Source organism: Rattus rattus, chromosome 18 (genome assembly GCF_011064425.1).
Source record: "Rattus rattus isolate New Zealand chromosome 18, Rrattus_CSIRO_v1, whole genome shotgun sequence".
Taxonomy (NCBI): domain Eukaryota; kingdom Metazoa; phylum Chordata; class Mammalia; order Rodentia; family Muridae; genus Rattus; species Rattus rattus.
In genome coordinates this window covers 33,189,355-33,207,345 of record NC_046171.1, presented here as the reverse complement: position 1 = coordinate 33,207,345, position 17,991 = coordinate 33,189,355, and the positions used below count along the sequence as shown (strand labels likewise).

Genomic DNA, 17,991 nt, shown 5'->3' with positions numbered 1-17,991 from the left:
ATCAGAGTTAAGTAACCCGATTCTATAAGATCACTTAATACCAGCAAGGACACACATGTATGCTCAGTTACTCAGGAGGAGGAATGAGCAGTTAATCCCAGGAGTTCCAGGCTTTTCTGGGAAATGTGGGAGGAAGAAGGAAAGAGAGGGAGGGAAGAGACGGAGATAGGGAGACAGAGAAGGGAGCTAAGGGAGCGAAGGAAGGGAGGATTCTCAACTTCCTGTTTTCTGCAATGTTGAGATCTTAGTGAATTTAGGACGGTGCTTAATTTAAAAAAAAAAAAAAAAAATGGCGGGCTGGAGAGATGGCTCAGTGGTTAAGAGCACTGACTGCTCTTCCAGAGGTCCAATTCCCAGCAATCACATGGTGGCTCACAACCATCCGGAATGGGATCTGATGCCCTCTTCTGGTGTGTCTGAAGACATTGTACTCATATATAATAAGTAATAAATAAATCTTTTTTTAAAATGGCTTTGTATGATGATGAGCAGAAAAAAAAATTTGTTTTTGTCCAGAAAAATTTAACAGGTCTATTTATAATTGTTATATTTTGCTTGCATTAATGGCTCACATCTTACATTTATATTAAAAATCCACACATAAATGAACGTGGAGAAACTGACAATCCCTGATTCTGTCCCCTGTGTTTCCACTCGCAATCATATACTTAGGTACCTTTGATCCCATGGAAAAAATATCTAATGTTCAGAATTACTGATAACAGAAAGAAGAGGAAAAAAATTTTTTTGAGAATGAAGTGTGGACCCTCACAGTGGACTCTTAAGCACGTTCTCCGCGTATGCGGCGTGCTAGCTGGATATCTCTTGACATAATTGTTACTCATTGGGCATAGCTAGCACACAGGTTAGCATCTTCAAAAGGCCAACCAGACAGGCCTCACTCGCCTCCTGCGAAGCGCCAATAGCTGAGCTCTGGAAGCGCAGGTCTATTTTGAAGTCCTGAGCAATTTCTCGCACCAGACGCTGAAAGGGGAGCTTGCGAATCAGGACTTCAGTGGACTTCTGATAGCGTCTGATTTCATGGAGTGCTACAGTACCAGCCCTGTAACGATGAGGTTTCTTCACCCCTCCAGTAGGGGGCGCATTCTTGCGAGCAGCCTTTGTAGCCGGTTGTTTCCTGGGTGTTTTACCACCCGTGGATTTGCAGGCAGTCTGTTTTGTATGAGGTGTGGTATAGGCACCTCCTTACTTATCCCCCTTCTCCTTCGGCTGGAGCACAGCAAGCGAGAGGTGGCGCTGGCGTTAGAGAGCGGAGGCAGTACAGCAAAGGACACCCCCCCCCGAAATTTTAATTTTATTTAATCTTATTCCCAAGGGACAGTGCATAAGAATTGTGGTTATTGGGGGATTAAATAAAAATAATTATAGCACACTTACACAGACAAAGTCATAGGATGGGGTAAAAATATAGCAGAAAGAAAAGGGCATATGAAGCAATTTCCCCCGATTTCTCCCTTAAAAAATCACAAAATAGTTTTCTGTATATGATGGAAATAATGTTATCTTTTGAATTACTTAACTAACTAGAGAGCCATATCCTGGACTTTGAAACCCTGATAGAAGAAATAGGAGACAGCTAGGTGGCCTAGCACATACAGGGACATCTGAGAGTGACTAAAGTGTCTCTCTTTCCAGGCTTCTTATAGCCTTCGTCTTCTTGGGAAACATGTACATGTCCTCGTGATTTTATAATTATTACATATGAGCATAGACAAAATATTAAGTCAAAATGATAAATCTCATATATAAGATTGTTATTTGTGCTTTTGTTCTGTGTTGAACATCGGGCATTCAAAGCAGACTGTTTCCTGTACAGTCCACTAGAGCATAGACTACATGTGCTGGGGGCAGCTCTTTTTTCTCAACAGGATGATGTCCTTCATTCTGGTTGCTGGAGATGACTTGTGTGAAAAAGGCTGGGGGTCGAGAATATCAAAGGGAAGAATAGCTATGGCCATAGTTCTAATAGCAATGGTTACTAAAAGTTACTAAAGGTTAAGATATTTAAGAAGCACATTAAAACATTCCATCTTCTAAGTTTGAAAAGTAAAGGTTGAAGGGCTGGAGAGAGGGCTCAGTGGTTAGGAGCACTGGCTGTCCTTCCAGACGAGCTAGGTTCCATTCCCAGCACCCACATGGTGGCTCACAACTGTCGGTAACTCCAGATCCAATGGATCCCACATTTATGCACCGACAGACATACAGACAAAACACCAATGCACATAAAATAAAATTTAAAAGAAAAATTTAAAAAAAAAAAAAAAAAAAAGGTCAAGAGACCCATAAGACAGAAGGGAAACAAAGAACCCGCTCTGGAGATGCTGGGCTCACTCCCAGCCTACAGCTTGTGTTGAGTGAAGGACAGGTGAGCTCATCCTGAAAATTCTCATGGTGGGTGAGAGGCAAGAACATAACTCCCACCTGTGTGAGAGCGGTCAAGTGCGTCAGTTCAGTGCTGGCTTGTAATGCAGTGAATAAAATCATTTACGATGTATAATTACTAAGAGAATTAATACAAGCCCGCACAGGAAAGGTGCTGCAGTTTTGCAAAGGCAAAGTTTAATTGCGAGTCCTCCTTTCTCGCTAAATACCAGGTGAAGACCGATCAGGAAGACTATCTCAGTGAGAGGATCTCAGGTGAAAAGGATCTCTCTGCCAAGGACTGGCATTACCCTAATTAGACCTTTCTGTTCGAGATCCTGCCCTCTAGAAATTGCAGATGAGTTTGAAATTCAGATACAGTTGGTGATTTGATTCAGCTAACGCTTAAGAGAATAAGACATGCAGCTATGGGGTGTATCTGTGTGTCTGTTCATATTTTGTAGCCCATAAGGTAATGTGACATCATGACATTTATTTTGGGTAGTCTGGTCTCCATGGAACGTTAACTTACTTTTTTCTTTTTCTTTCTTTCATTCCTTCTCTTTTTTTGTGAGATAAGGTCTTCGAGAGCCCAAGATGACCTTGAGCTCCTGATCTTCTTGCCTCGGTCTCCGTGGAGCTGGGATTATAGGCCTGTGGCAGCCTACTTGGCTTTATTCATCCTGAGGTGGAACCCAGGGCTTTGTACACACCAGCTGAGCATTCTATCCAACCCAAGCCACACCCTCAGTTTCTGGAAAGTGAACTTATGGTTAGACTTAAGTATCAGAGGAGAGTCAGAAGACAGGCATGGTGATACAATGTTGATTTCCAGCCCTCAGAGACAGAAACAGAAGCATACAGAGTTTGGAGCCCTTCCAATTTATGCAGTGAGATCTTGTCAAAAGGACGAGGAGGGCGTACGGACCCAAAAACAAAACAAAATATTCAGAGTCAGTTTTAGCTTAGTTTTAGAGTTATTTTATTATTTAATGTGCATAGGTATTTTGCCTGAATGTACGTCTGTTCACAAATGAGTGCCTAGTGTTTGTGGAGGTCAGAAGAGGGCATCACATCCCTTGAACTGGAGTTATAGATGGTTGTAAGCCTCCATGTGGGTGCTGGGAACCCAGAGCAGGAAGTGCTTGTGACCGCGGAGCCAACTCTCCAGTCCTCTTATTGAAATATTTTATCTCATTCTGGGGCCTGCCTTTCACCACAAGAATGAGACGGTTTTCGACCTTTAAAGATGCACGTGTGAGTGTCTGATCCACTGAGGCTTTGTTTTCTATTTTTCTACCTTATCATAGTCTTTCACTATTTCTTCTCCTTCGTGTTACAATTGATCGGATTTTAGCTTAGTAAACACTTCAGTAAGGTACCAAGAATGCTTTGTTCGACTGCTGGGTGTTTCCAAGCTCTTGGTTAAAAATTTAACCCTCTCTTAGCTGCTCCCACTGATAGCAACTATTGTTCCACGCGGTGGATTAAGTGACTTCAATTCCCTATTGTCTGGTGTTCGGAGTAGCACTATTCTCTTCAAATACCGCTTAGCTGTTTGGCCATACAACCACCTCACAAGGATAATCGGTGGACACAATGTGTTTTTCAATCAGCTAATAAGAATGTTCAGACTTTAAAAAAATCTGTCCCACAAAACAGCCATATCCCTCAGGCCATACAGATACTTGTACATTTGTGAAATAAAGACAGAGTGAACACTGGAGACCAAAACGTGTCCACCTACAGAGTGTACTAGCGTTACTGAGCGGCAAAATTCCAAGGAGAAACAAATTCGGTGGGCATGGGATTAATTTTATCTGGAACCTGATATGTTCTGCATTCCTGTGAGATACCAAAGTATTTTTCCAGGAGATAGCACTGACTAAATTGAGGCCGTTGTTTACAGTGACAAATGTTTCTCAAGGTTCAAACAAGGAAACAAAAAAAGGTCTTTCGGGTCTAACAATTTGTGTGTTGTTGGTGACCAAGGTGAGACTGCCCAGAGCTGATGGGTGAGACTTCAGTGGGTGGCAGGGTGAGTTGGGCATGTTTAAACAGAACATGCATGAGATTCCTTCTACAAATTTGGCTGTGAACACCAGAAAAGAGATAACCACGCTGGTGCTCGGTGGAGGCAGAGGTGAAAGAGGTTACTTATTATTTTCCTTTGTGTTCCAACTGGTCGGAGTTGAGCACGGTTAAATGCTAACTGCAGAGAGCTCAGAAAGAAGAACTGGAAAGGATCTCAAAATCAGACAAGAGGAGCTGGAAGTCCGGAATCAGACAAGAGAAGTCCGGAAGCTCGGCAAGGTCACAGACTGGCAGTATCAAGTCGGGCTGGATCCGTGCAGTTGAGATAACCAATATTTCAGCAGGTGTGCTGGTTGGTCTGCAGCTGACCTGAGGAAATGCCAATGCCTGACAGTCCGGGGCCCAGCCGTGAGAGCTGTCCCGTTGCTGTCAGGATAGTATCTGTGCCTGGCTTCTTAGCCACCTGGGGTAGCTATACCAAGGAAGCTGGGCCTTTGTACCATTGATTTCTATAAGAGAGAAAAAAAGGAAAAAGGAAAACAAAGAAAAATCCACCTACCATATTAGCACATTAAAGCTCAAACCAATCCATATATCTGACGTTACCTTACAGAGAACAGGACTTGAAAAGAGCTAACTCCGAGTTAGATTATAACTTCAAAAAAAAAAATCACATTAAAATGTTTGGGGTGTTTTCATATTGAATTTCTCCAGCACTCGGGAGGCAGGGACCACAGATTCTTGTGACTTTGGGGTCAGTTTGGTCTATCCACACGGTGAGTTTCACATCAGCTAAAGCTACAGAGAAAGACTTTGTTACACAAAAACAACAATCAGTGATTATCTAAAATAGACAATGGAGGAGCTAGGAATGCAGCTCAGTTAGTAACGTGCTTGCCTACCATGTTCCAAAGTCCTGGACTCAGTTCCCACCACCACATAAACTAGGGTCACAGAAACACGCAGTGTGGTGTGTGTCTAGGATCCTAGCGTTCTGGAGGTGGAAACTAGAGGACCAGGAACTCATGATCAATCTCTGTTATATATTACCTATTTCAAGGCTAGCCTGGGACGTGGCAGACGCCCTGCAATGAAACAGAAATGAGAGAAAGAATGCACCATGCTTGAGAACTAAAAACAAACTGGGCCTTATAACTTCTTCATGCCATGTTTTCATATTAATGGGATTCATTAATTCATTTGACATTTTCATAAATACATACAGTGTGCACGGATCTCATCCAAAGTCCTCCTTACCCAAAGTTACGTCCCATCTGAACATCACCAAGACCCCGGGGAAAGAATTCCATGAACAAGGCTAGCAACGGTTGATGGAAACAGAGGCTAAAGTCACAGCTTTGTGAACGATGGCTCGCCAAACCAGCAGCATGTCCTGGGTACCACAAGGAAAAACAGGGGTGTGGGGGCTGTCTGGTCTCAAAAGCAAGTGTTTCTTTAACTTGCTAAATATATTAAAATTCACTATAATAATAAGCTCTTGGGAAGAGCAGTTGAGGATGGACAAAATGACATACACACCCATGGAAAAATAAAACACTAAAAGAGAATGATGTCACTACAGTGGCTAAAATACCCAGATGCAGGTCCATTTGGCCTCTGGGCCAAAGGGGTTGTAAAGTCTAAAATACAGTCGATAAGACTTTTAGTTTTGGGGTTGGGGATTTAGCTCAGTGGCAGAGCGCTTGCCTAGGAAGCACAAGGCCCTGGGTTAGGTCCCCAGCTCCGAAAAAAAAAAAAAAAAAAAAAAAAAAAAAAAAAAGACTTTTAGTTTTAGAAGGGGGTTTGTTTCTGTTTGTCTTTTTTATAATAGAAAAGTGAATTCTGTCCTTTCACTTTCCTACAGTAAAAATTTAAATATATATATATATATATATATATATATATATATATATATATATGTATATATCCTGTGTCTACTATTTTATGCTACGCAGAATAAAACTCATAATAGTATTTAAAACAACAAGTATCCACAAGCATCCGAGCATGGTTAGAACATTCTTATAATTCCAATACTCAGAATGCAGGGAGGGGCTGGAGAGTTGCCACACCTTCAAGGCCAGACAGACTTACATAGTGAATCCCAGGTCAGGTAGAGCTACATAAAGTAAACTTGTCTCAAATAGAATAAAGTTAACCAAAACCTGAGACATTTTATAAAATGTTTTCTGATTCTGTGTGCACACACCCCAATTCCTTCCCACTCCTGGCCACCTCCCCTCCCATCTGGGTCTACTTGCTTTCTGTTTCTTATTAGAAGACAAACTAACATGCAGAACCTAGTAATGCAATAAAAGAAGGTAAATCATAAACAAAAAAATATGACAAAACAACCAAACAAGCAAAAGAGCCAAAGAAAATGCCTAAGAAATACATATAGACACAGAGACATACGTGTTCACATACACACACACACACAGGAATTCCACAAAAAAACCAACCAAATAAACAAACAAAAAAGAACACAAAATAGACACCATAAGTATTGTAAGGTTTAAAAAACTGCCCTGGCTTAATTATGAGACAAAGAACCTCCAAACCTGTATTTGGAGTTTGTTTCATGTTGCCTGGTAACTGCAGGACCTGGGGCCTGCTTTAAGGATGGTTAGTTTCCCCTTAAGAATGACCTGAGACTGCCTTGGAGAAAATTAATTTTGTATTTGCAAGTGGTTATCAATTGGACACAGCTCCTGGGTTAGGGATGGGGGCCTGTGTCCACCTCTCCCTTTCCTCCTAGGATCCCGAGAAGGCTTGTGCATGTGCCAAAGTCTGTGAGTATGGATGTACGCTGGTCCTAATGGATTTAGAAGGCCTGATTACCTTGGTGTTCTCCATCCCCACTGACTCTCACTATTCTTCCTGCCTCCTCTTCCAGAGGGTTCCCTAAAACTTGATAGGAGAGATTTAATGGAGACCTCCCATTTAAGACTGAGTGTTCCGAGGTCTCTCACTCTCTCCATATGTGTCTGGCTGTGAGTCTCTGTATTTGTTCTCATCTGCTGAAGAAGGAAATGATGATGGCTGAGTAAGACACTGGTCTAGGAGTATAACAAAATGTCTTTAGGAGTTGATTGATTGCTACATTCCTTTAGCAGAACAGTAGTATTTGGTTTTACTCTAGGTCACTGGCCTATACAGTGTCAGGTTCTTGGTCACCCAAAAAGTATAGGTTCCCATCTCATGGAGTAGGATTCCATCTCATGGAGTAGGCTTGAAGTCAGTCAAATGTTGGTTGGTTATTCCCACAAGCTTTGTGCCTGTATTGCACCCCGATGCGTTGCAGGCAGGTCGCTCTTGTAGAGCTGAAGGGTTCATACCTGAGTTGGTGTTTCCCTTTCTCTTTGGTAGTAGGAAGAATACCTTCCAACACCATAGGAATGAAGGCTCTGGGTAGGCATCCGCTCAACATCTTTGTGGCTGATGTGTTGTTTAGGTGCTGTCGTCAATAATAGGGTCTTGCTTAAAGTTTGCGGAGTACAACCTATATAGTCTTGGGAACAGCCTTGGTTGTTTGGGGGTTCCCATGAGACCCCTTTGGCCAGGAACCTGGTTAGACATATAACCCATCCCTGGTACTCAAGAGGTTTCTTTTGGTGATGACAAATGTCCAGTGAGGTCTGTGTCTTCCCTTGTTATTTGACAATTTTACGTGGGTCACCTTCATATTTGTAGGTATCACAGGAAGTGTCTCCTGCTTTAGGTCTCCATATGGACCCTCAAATGGCCTTTAGTTTTATCTATCCCTCTATTTCCTCCCTCACCTTCCTTATTTGAGCCACTTATTCCAGTCCCCATTCTTATCCATCCATAACTATCCATTCTATTTCTCTTTCCTAGGGAGATCTATTAGTTTTCCCCAGTCCTTTCCTCTATACCTAAACTCTGTTGTTCTGAAAATTCTAACTACTTATACCTGACTTAGCGACTAACATCCAGACATGTGAGAATACATGTCATATCTGTACTTCTGGGCCTGAGTTGTCTTACTTGGGATGATTTTTTTTTTCTATCTCCATCCGTTCACTTGAAAATTTCAGGATTTTATTATTTTAGTGGCTGAGTAATATTCCAGTGTGTAAGTGTATTCCATTTTCTTTATCTATTAATCTGCTCGGAGACCTCTAAGTTGTTTAGGGTTTCTGGGTAGAAATAGTAATAGAGCAGCAATGAACATGGTTGAGTAAGAGTCTTGTAATCGGAGCAGAGTCCTTTGGGTGAATGCCCAAGAGTGGAATAGCTAAATCTCCAGATAGGTCTGTCGCCATCTTCCAAGGCATAGCCACACTGGTTTCTATACTGGATGTTCGAGTTTGCACTCCCACCAGCAGCGAATGAGTGTCCCCTTTACTCCACATCCTCACCGGCATGAACTACCGTTCATTTTATCTTGGCCGTTCTTACTAGCATAAGATAACATCTCAAAGTAATTTTGATTGTCTCAATGTCTCAAGATGTTGAATATTTCTTTACTTCTCAGCCATTTGAGTTTTCCCTAGTGAGAATTTTATGTTTAGATTTTGTACCCCATTTTTAGATTTGTTTATTTATTTTCTTGATGTACAGATTTGAGGGTTCTTTATAAATTTTGAATATTAGCCCTCTAATGGATGGGTAGCTGGAAAGAAAAAGAAAACAAAACAGGAAGAAGAAAAAAAAACTTTTCCCTTTCTATAGTTTGCTGCTTTATCTGAATGATAGTTTTCTCCGCTGTACAGAAGCTTTTGAGTTTCATGAAGGATCACTTACTAATTATATATCTTAGCGCCTCTGCTATCAATGTCCAGTCCAGAAAGTCTTTACCTGTGCCAGTGAATTCACGACTATTACCCAGTTACTATGCTATTGGTTCAGCATATGTGGTTTTATGTGAAGGTCCTTGATCCATTTGAAGTTGAGTTTCACCACAAGGTGATAAGCATGGATTTATTTGCATTCTTCTCCCAGCAGCCATTCAATTTGACAAGCACTGTTTGTTGAAGATGGTATCTTTTTGCTACTGTATATTTCTGGCTTCTTTACCAGCAATCATGTTTCTGTAGGTGTATGGACTTCTATCTGAGTCTTCAATTTGATTCCATTGATCAACATGTCTGTTTTTGTGCTAAAGTTGTGCCGTTTTTATAACCGCAGCTCTGTGGTACAATTTGGGGTTAGGAAGAGTGATACTTAGCAGCTCTTGTACTATAGGATGATCCTGCCTGGGGGTTTTGTATTCCCATATGAAACTGAAATCATTTTTTCAACTTCTATGAAGAACTGTGTTGGAATTTGGACGGGGATTACATTGAATCTGTAAATTGCTTTTGGTAATATGGGCATTTTTGCTGTATTAATCCTAGTGATCCATGATCAGTGGAGATTTTTCCATCTTCTGATATCTTCATTTTCTTCAATGTCCTGAAGTATTTATTATACAAGTCTTTCATTTGCTTGGTTAGCAATACCTCGAGATATTTGATATTATTTGAGGCTATAGTGAAAGGTATTGTTTCCCTGATTTCTCTCTCAGTCCATATTCCATTTGTAAATAGGAGGGCTACTAATTTTACTGTGTTAATCTATATCCAGCTACTTTACTGAAATTTTTCATTACCTGTAGGAACTTTCTGGTGGAATTTTTAAGGTCAGTTATATATACCATTATATCATCTTCAAATAAAGGTATTTGACGTCTTCCTTTCCAATCCCTTGTAACTTTCTTTTTAATCCCTTGATCTCCTTCAGTTGATTTATTCTTCCAGTTTAGACTTCAAGTACTATATTGACTAGGTAGGGCAGGAGTGAGCAAAGTTGTCTTGTTTCTGATTTTAGTGGAAATGATTTTAATTTCTTTTCATTTAAATTGATGTTGGCTATGGGCTTGCTATAAATTATCTTTATCATGTTGAGTTATGCCACTTGCACTTCTTAGCTCTCCTGGAGTTTTATCATGAAGGGGTGTTGAATTTTGTCAAAAGCCTTTCTGCATCTAATAATATGATCATGTGACTTTCGTTTTTCAGTCTGTTTATATAGTAGATTACATTTATTGATTTACATATATTCACTTATTTCTGAATCTCTGACATGAAGCATACTTGATCATGGTGGATAATAGCTTTGATGTGTTCTTTGATTTAAAATATTTAATTCACAAAAACAATCTGTAATTATTTTATTGAAAAATTTAAATATATTTATAAAGGAATTAGTCATTAATTGTCTTTCTTTGTTAGTTATTTATGTGGTTAAGATGTCAGGGCAACTGTGGCCTCACAAAAGGAATTGGACAATGTTTCTACTATTTCTATTTTTTCAAATAATTTGAGAAGTGTTGGTATTAACTCTTTGAAAGTCTGGTAGAATTATGTGCTAAAATCATCTGGTTCTAGGATTATCATATTAGTGATTGCTTCTACTTTACTAGGGGTTATAGGTCTGTTTAAATTGTCTATCTGATCTTGATTCAACTTGGATAGATTGTATTTATCTATTTTCTTAGCTTTTCCAATTTGATAGAGTACAAGTGTGGTAATTTGGATGTAATTGGCCCCTTTAGACCCATGGGAGCACTACTAGGAGGTATGGCCTTGTTGGAGTAGGTGTGGCCATGCTGGAGAAAATGCGTCACTGTGGGGGTGGGCCTTGAGGTCTCCTATGCTCAAGCTACACCCAGTGTGGCACACGGTCTTCTTCTGCTGCCTTCGGATCATAGATGTAGAACCCTCAGCTTCTTCTCCAGCACCAAGTCTGTCTGCATGCTGCCGTGCTCCCCACCATGATGGTAATAGATTTCTCCAGGGTTTAACTGTAGGCACTCAGGGCTGTGAACTTGCCTTTTAGAACCTTCATTATGCCCCGTAATCTTGGATATGTTATATTTCTATTTTTATTCACTCTATGAAGTTTTTAAATTTGGTCTTAGTTTTTGTCTTGAGCCATTTTTTCGTCCAGTAAACAGTTAGTAAGTTTCCATGAGTTTGTAAGCTTCAGTTGTTTTTGTTATTGCTGATACCCTGCTTTAATCTATGGTGGTTAAATAGGACGCGGGGTGCTATTTCTACTGTCTTTTATCTGTTGAGATTTCCTTTGTGCCAAGTATGTGGTCAATTATGGAGAAAATTTCATGAGCTGATGAGAAGAATGTATAATCTGTGTTTTAGTGAAATGTTCTACAAATATCTGTTAGTTCCATTTGACTTATAATACCAGTCAGTAAGCTCTACCATTTCGGTGTTACTTCTGGGTTTTCGTCTACATGACCTGTCTATTGGCAAGATTTGGGAATTAAAGTCACCTATTATTAATGTGTGAGTGTCGATATTCAATTTAAGCTGTGGTGGTGGTTTTTTTTCTTTTTCTTTCTTTCTTTTTTTATAAATGTACATTTGGTGCACAGATGTTATGAATTGCAATGTCCTCTTGGTGGATTTTTCCTTTGGTGAGTATTTTGTGACCTTCCCTATGTCTTCTGACTGGTTTTCAAAGTCTATTTTGTCAGATATTAAAAATGGCTTCCCTGGCTTGCATCTTATGTCTGTTTGCTTGGAATATCTTTTTGCAGCCTTTTATCCGGAGATGGCGTGCGTCTTTGATGAAGATTTTTTTCTTGGATGCTGAAGGAGAGCAGTTCCTGTGTTTGCATACATTCTGTTAGTCCGTGTCTTTTCATTGATGAATTGAGACCATTGATGTTGACAGTTATAAACGAGCAGTGTTTGTTGATCCCCACTATTTTGTTGTGTGAATTTTTCCCCACTTTTGATTTGCTGGTCTGAGGATATTTATTCTTTGTGTTTCCTTGGGGGTGGTTATCCTCCTCAGGTTGAAGTTTTCCTTCTAGCACCTTCTGTATGGTTGGATATGTAGATAGGTATAGTTAAATTTGGTTTTTATCATGGCCTGTTCCTTTCCCATCTGTTGTCATTGAAAGTATTGCTGGGTATAGTAGTCTGGAGCGCCATATGTGATCTCTTAGAACCTATGGAACATCTGTTCAGGCCCTTCTGGCTTTTTGCGTTTCCATAAAGAAGTCAGGTATTATTTTAATAGGTTTTTTTTCACCTTTTAATATTTATTTTGCTCTGTGATTTTGATTATTATGTGTTCAAGGTTTATTGGTGTTTTCCTTGGCATGACACTTGAGTGGTTGGTTCCATCATCCATATCCAGCTCTTATATTTCACATAATATTGCAATGTACACTACAGACACATATAATACAGAAAATATCCTGTAGAACATTTATTTATGCACAAGATATGCATGATGGACTTAACACTGGAGCCAGGTTAAGACTGACTGGGAACTCATTGGCATAGGCATGTTTGGTGAGGGTGAGCCGAGCAGCAATGCAGTAGGCTCACAGGGTAATCAAAGCCTGCTAACAGTTGGCGGTGTCTTGGAGACAGTGGGACTGTCACACTAACCAGGTTACCACTACACCACTTACCAGCAGGGTAGAGCTGTGGGAACTGAGATTTTCCCCCAGACCACGTCAACACAACTGGACTAACCACAGCTCAGATGAGAAGTGTGTGGTCTCCATAGAAACCTTGCCACAGCCTGGACAGTGAAGTGCCAGGACACTGGGAAGACTTTAGAACTGCAGCTCCTTCTGGATTGCCCAGAGGGTATCTGCACTCTTCTTCAGGTGGGCCTCCTCCTCAGGAGTCAGTGTCACCTTCACAACATCTGAGATTCCATTTTGTCCCAGGATACACGGGACGCTGAGGAAGACGTCATCACTGGTTCCACAGAGACCCTTCATCATGGTGGAAATGGGATGCACCCGCCTAAGGTTCTTCATTGTGCTCTGGGCCAAGTCTGCCGCAGAGAGGCCAATGGCCCAGGATGCATAACCTTTCAGCTCGATCACCTCATATACACTGACAACCAACTGCTTGTGAATATCCTTCCACCGCTCCTTGTCTGCATCCGCACCAAGTTTTGGGTTCAGAGACTTCGGGGAGACGCCGGCAACGTTCGCACCACTCCACACAGGCACACTGGAGTCACCATGCTCTCCTAGGACCCACCCGTGACAGCTCAGCGGGTGAACTCCCAGCCTTTCAGCCACCAGGTAACGAAAACGAAACCGAAACCGAGCTGAATCCAGATTGCAACCACTTCCAATAACTCTGCTTTTGGGGAAGCCGCTGATTTTCCAAGCCACGTAGGTCAAGATATCCACTGGATTTGAGACGATGAGCACCTCGCATTGTGCACTGTACTTTACAATGTTCGGAATGATGAACTTGAAGATGTTCACGTTTCGCTGGACGAAACTGAGCCGGCTCTCTCCGTCCCGCTGACAGGCCCCCGTTGTGATAATGACCAGCTTGGAGTTTGCAGTCACACTATAGTCATTGCTGGAGACCATTTTTGGTGTCTTAAGGAAAAGGCTGCCATGCTGGAGATCTATCATCTCTCCCTTTAGCTTGTCTTCCATGACATCAATAAGGGCAAGCTAATCGGCCAAGTCCTTCATTAAGATACTGATGGCGGAGTTGGGGATTAAGCTCAGTGGTAGAGCGCTTGCCTAGCAAACGCAAGACCCTGAGTTCGGTCCCCAGCTCCGAAAAAAAGGAAAAGAAAAAAAAAAAAAGATACTGATGGCACAAGCCATGCCAACAGCACCAACCCCAACAACTGTAATCTTGTTCTGGGGGACCCATTCTTCCTTAAGAAGATTAACAATCAGCTGCTCCTTGAGGGTTGGACTTCATATCTTTTGAGACCGATAGTGCATGCTGGGAGATGATGGGTGAGCATCAGCAGTGTGTCCTGGGCTCAGCAACAGTGGCTCCAGCACCAGGTAATTTCTTTTCTTATACAGTCTGTTTGGTGTTCTCTATCCTTTCTGTATCTTGATAGGTCCCTCTTTCTGTAAGTTGAGGATAATTTCTCCCAGGGAATCTGAAACCCTCTTCTGGCATCCTTGGGTAGCAAGCACACACATGGTTTGCAAATATGCATAAAAGTAAAACAATCACCCCCCTAAAATAACAAGTAGATAAGATGGTATATATTAACCTGGTGAACAGAACAATATGGGGGAGGGTGTCTTCATTACTTTTCCTATCACTGTGACAAAACAACTTGACCAAGACAACTTATAAAAGAAAGCATTTAATTTGAGGTTTGTGGTTCCAGGGTGTTAGTGCTAGGTATCAGGAACAGCTGAGAGCTCACATGTTGATCCATAAGTTGGAAGTAGAGAAGGGGGAGGGGAGAAAGACAAAAAGAGAGGGGAGAGAGAAAGAGAACAAGAGAAAAAGAGAGGAAGAGAGAGAATGAGAGAGACAGCAAGAAGGAGAGAGAGACCGAGAGAGAGAGAGAGACAGACAGACAGACAGACAGACAGACAGAAAGAGAGCAAGACAGAGAGAGACAGAGAGAGAAAGAGAGAGAGAGGAGAGAGGAGAAAAGATGGAGGAGAGACAACAAAGGAGAGAGAGAGAGAGAGAGAGAGAATAGGAATAGGAATGGGAATGTTGGAATGGCAGGAATACTTTGAAGCCTCAAAGTCCACCCTAGTGACACACCCATTCCAACTAGAACACACTTCCTAACCCTTTCCAAACAGTCCCCACCAACTGCAGACCCAGTATACAAACATATACTCCTGGGGATCATTCTCATTTAAACCACCACAGGAAGGGAAAAAGGAATAGAGAGAAAAAAGAAACCCAAAAACCTCATATCCTATTTTTATTTTGTTCTGCTTTTTCAAAAAGTGTGTCCTTGTGTAGCCCAGACGTATCTGAAACTGAGGATCTTCTGAAGCCTCCTCAGTGTTGGAATTACAGGTACAGCCTAACAATTCAGAAACTATTTGAGGATGGAGAGATGGCTTAGTGAGTAGGAACATTGCTTACTCTCTCAGAGGACCTAAGTTTGGTTCCCAGCACTTATGTGGTGGCCAACAATTATAATTCCAGGTATCCAACACCCTCTTCTAGCCTCCGTGCAGATAGGACACAGACATAGCTGGAGACAAGACACCATACACATAAAATAAAAATAAGTAAAATCTCAAAAGATAAATAAAGGTTTAGTAGTTATGATGCCAAGTTGAACTGTGCTTAAAAACCAATGGCAAATTGCGCATGGAGTCTCATACCTATGACCTCATGACCCAGGGAGTGGGGGCAGGAAATACAAGAATTCACATCACTCCTGACTGTAGAGCAAGTCTAAGGCCAACGTGGGCTGCATGAGATACTGCCTGAAGGGACAGACAGACAGACAGACAGACAGACAGACAGACAGGCAGACAGGCAGGCAGGCAGGCAGACTGATGGACCGGGAAACCAATGCCACTGTTTAAAAGGGAAAATGATAAGCAAGAAATTAAGTGATAGAAAGGAGGCATGCCCAATGCGACCACTGAGATATAAAGAGGTACCACTCTCTGGGTATTTACTTTGGACCAGCAGGCCAGCATGTGGACGGAGGAAATGATGTACAATGAAAACAAGAGATTTTAGGTTTTTGTTTTTGTTTTTTTTTTTTCTTTCTTTCTTTCTTTGAGTCAAGATTCCATTGTGTCGGGGTTGGGGATTTGGCTCAGTGGTAGAGTGCTTGCCTAGGAAGCGCAAGGTCCTGGGTTCGATTCCCCAGCTCCCCCCCCCCAAAAAAAAAGATTCCATTGTGTCAGCCTGGATGATCTGGAGCTCTCTATGTAGACCATGCTGGCCTCAAACTGGCAAAGACCTGCCTTCCAAGTTCAGAATTAAAGTTAATTTATTTTTAATTAACTATGTGTTGGTGGCATGATTCTCTTGGAGGTCAGAAGAGGAAATCTGATGCATGGAGCTGGGATTATAGATAGTTGTGATCAGTTAAACGCAGGTCCTGGAACAGAACGGAGTCCTCAGGCAGAACAGCAAGCACTCTTAACTACTGAGCTAGGTCTGCAGCAAGATGTTTGCATTAGAATACCAGTGCCCTGGGTGGTGCTAATGCTTAGTGAGGTACTGGAAAACACAAGCGAGGTCAGCAATGCTATGCAAAGCTTTAGTGATACAACTCAAGCCAGTGAGGTTTTTCCTGATACTAAGCCACCTATATCTCAGGCTGGCCTTGAACTTGAATTTACTTGAAGTTGATTACCTTGAACTCCCCTCAGCTCCTCTGGCCAGGCCAGGATTTCTAGGGTGGGTACCAGCACACCTTGTTTATCAGTAGCAACTTCTTCCTCTCCTTGTTCTCTATTTCTTCCTCCTTTTTAAAGAGACAATGCAGCCCAGGATGGCCTGGAGTATGCTGTGACCTTGCTATGTATTCCCAGGCTAGCTTTGAACTCATAATTCTCCTGCCCCAGCCTCTCTGGGTTTGAAATCACAGGTATTGCACTTCTCAGTGAGTTCTTCTTTTTGCCTGTAAAAGCCACACGGGAAATGCTGGGTGTGGTGACACAGGACTGGAATCCCAGCACTCATCAGCAGGGTGAGATGGGAACACCACATGCGTGCGCGTGTGCACACACTCAAGCACACAGAGAGAGACAGAGACAGAGAGACACACAGAGAAACAGAAGCCGACAGACAGACAGAGACAGACAGACAAATAGAGATGGGAGCAATAAGAGAGGGAGAGAGAGAGTGGCAGAGAGACAGAGAGAGGGGGAGAGAGACAGAAAGAAAGGCGGGAGAGCGAGAATAAGATGATCTATTGCGTAGGCGACGCAGTTGAACCAACGAAATTGAAGATGTGGTGAAAAGGATTTCTGTGCTTTTGAAGCTGGCAACTCAGATCTTGCAGGGAATCTAGTCAATTTATCTTAATTTTCTTTTCACCTCAATACACAGTGACCTGCCCTGTGTTGAGAAATCAGCCAGTTACCCCTAAGCAGCCTCAGATGTCAAAATCTCTCACGCCTCATTTTTTAAACAAGTTAAGCAAGTTACAAAACCTAGAAACTTCTGTCCTCTGTGGACCCGGTGTGCAATGAAGAGCGAGAGTGAAAATAATCGCTCATCTGAAGCCAAGCCAGTCTGCTGGGTCTCCAAGGATGCCATCTTTCAAGAAGGGAACTCTATAAGCTTGCTTTTTTTTTCTCTTCTTCTGCCCTTCTTGATGAGATTTATATCAGCAAAATGCTTTGGCACCGTCTCCCCCGTTTCATCAGCAATTTTATCTCCGGTTTCCCATCTTCTTACTTTTGCCCTAGACTCAGCTCAGAAGTAGTAGCTCCGAAGTCCAACCACCCAAGGCTTCCCTTTTCATTGAGTACGGGCCAGGTGGGTTCTTATGAAGTCCTTTCTTCTTTGAATTAACTTTGGAAACAATGAAGATACTAAGTACACTTTGTTTCTAGGATTGCTTTCAGGAACGTTGAGAGATTTTTTTTTTTTTAAATTGTATTTCTTTATTTTATGTGTCTTGGTGGTTTTTTGTCTGCATGTATGCCTATGAATGTCAGACCTTGGAGTTACAGATAACTGTGATCTGCCATGTGGGTTCTGGGATTTGAACCTGAGATTTGAACCAGAGAACTCTGGAAGGGCAGAAAGTGCCTTAACTGTTGAGCCATCTCTCCAGCATCCCCTCCTCAGCCCCCTGCTTTTT

General features: G+C 41.9%; 1 protein-coding gene and 1 pseudogene across 1 annotated transcript; both read right to left on the bottom strand.

Annotated features, from left to right (window-relative positions):
* Nucleotides 1-781: 781 nt before the first annotated feature.
* LOC116886960 lies at nt 782-8,232 on the bottom strand (annotated as a pseudogene).
* Nucleotides 8,233-12,986: 4,754 nt separating this feature from the next.
* Nucleotides 12,987-17,441, bottom strand: LOC116886959 (L-lactate dehydrogenase A chain-like). The gene is given in 3 exon segments (XM_032888455.1): nt 12,987-13,922; nt 14,037-14,138; nt 17,299-17,441. Coding segments are annotated over 3 exon segments (1,152 nt in total). The 3' UTR covers nt 12,987-13,015.
* Between the last annotated feature and the right edge of the window lie 550 nt (nt 17,442-17,991).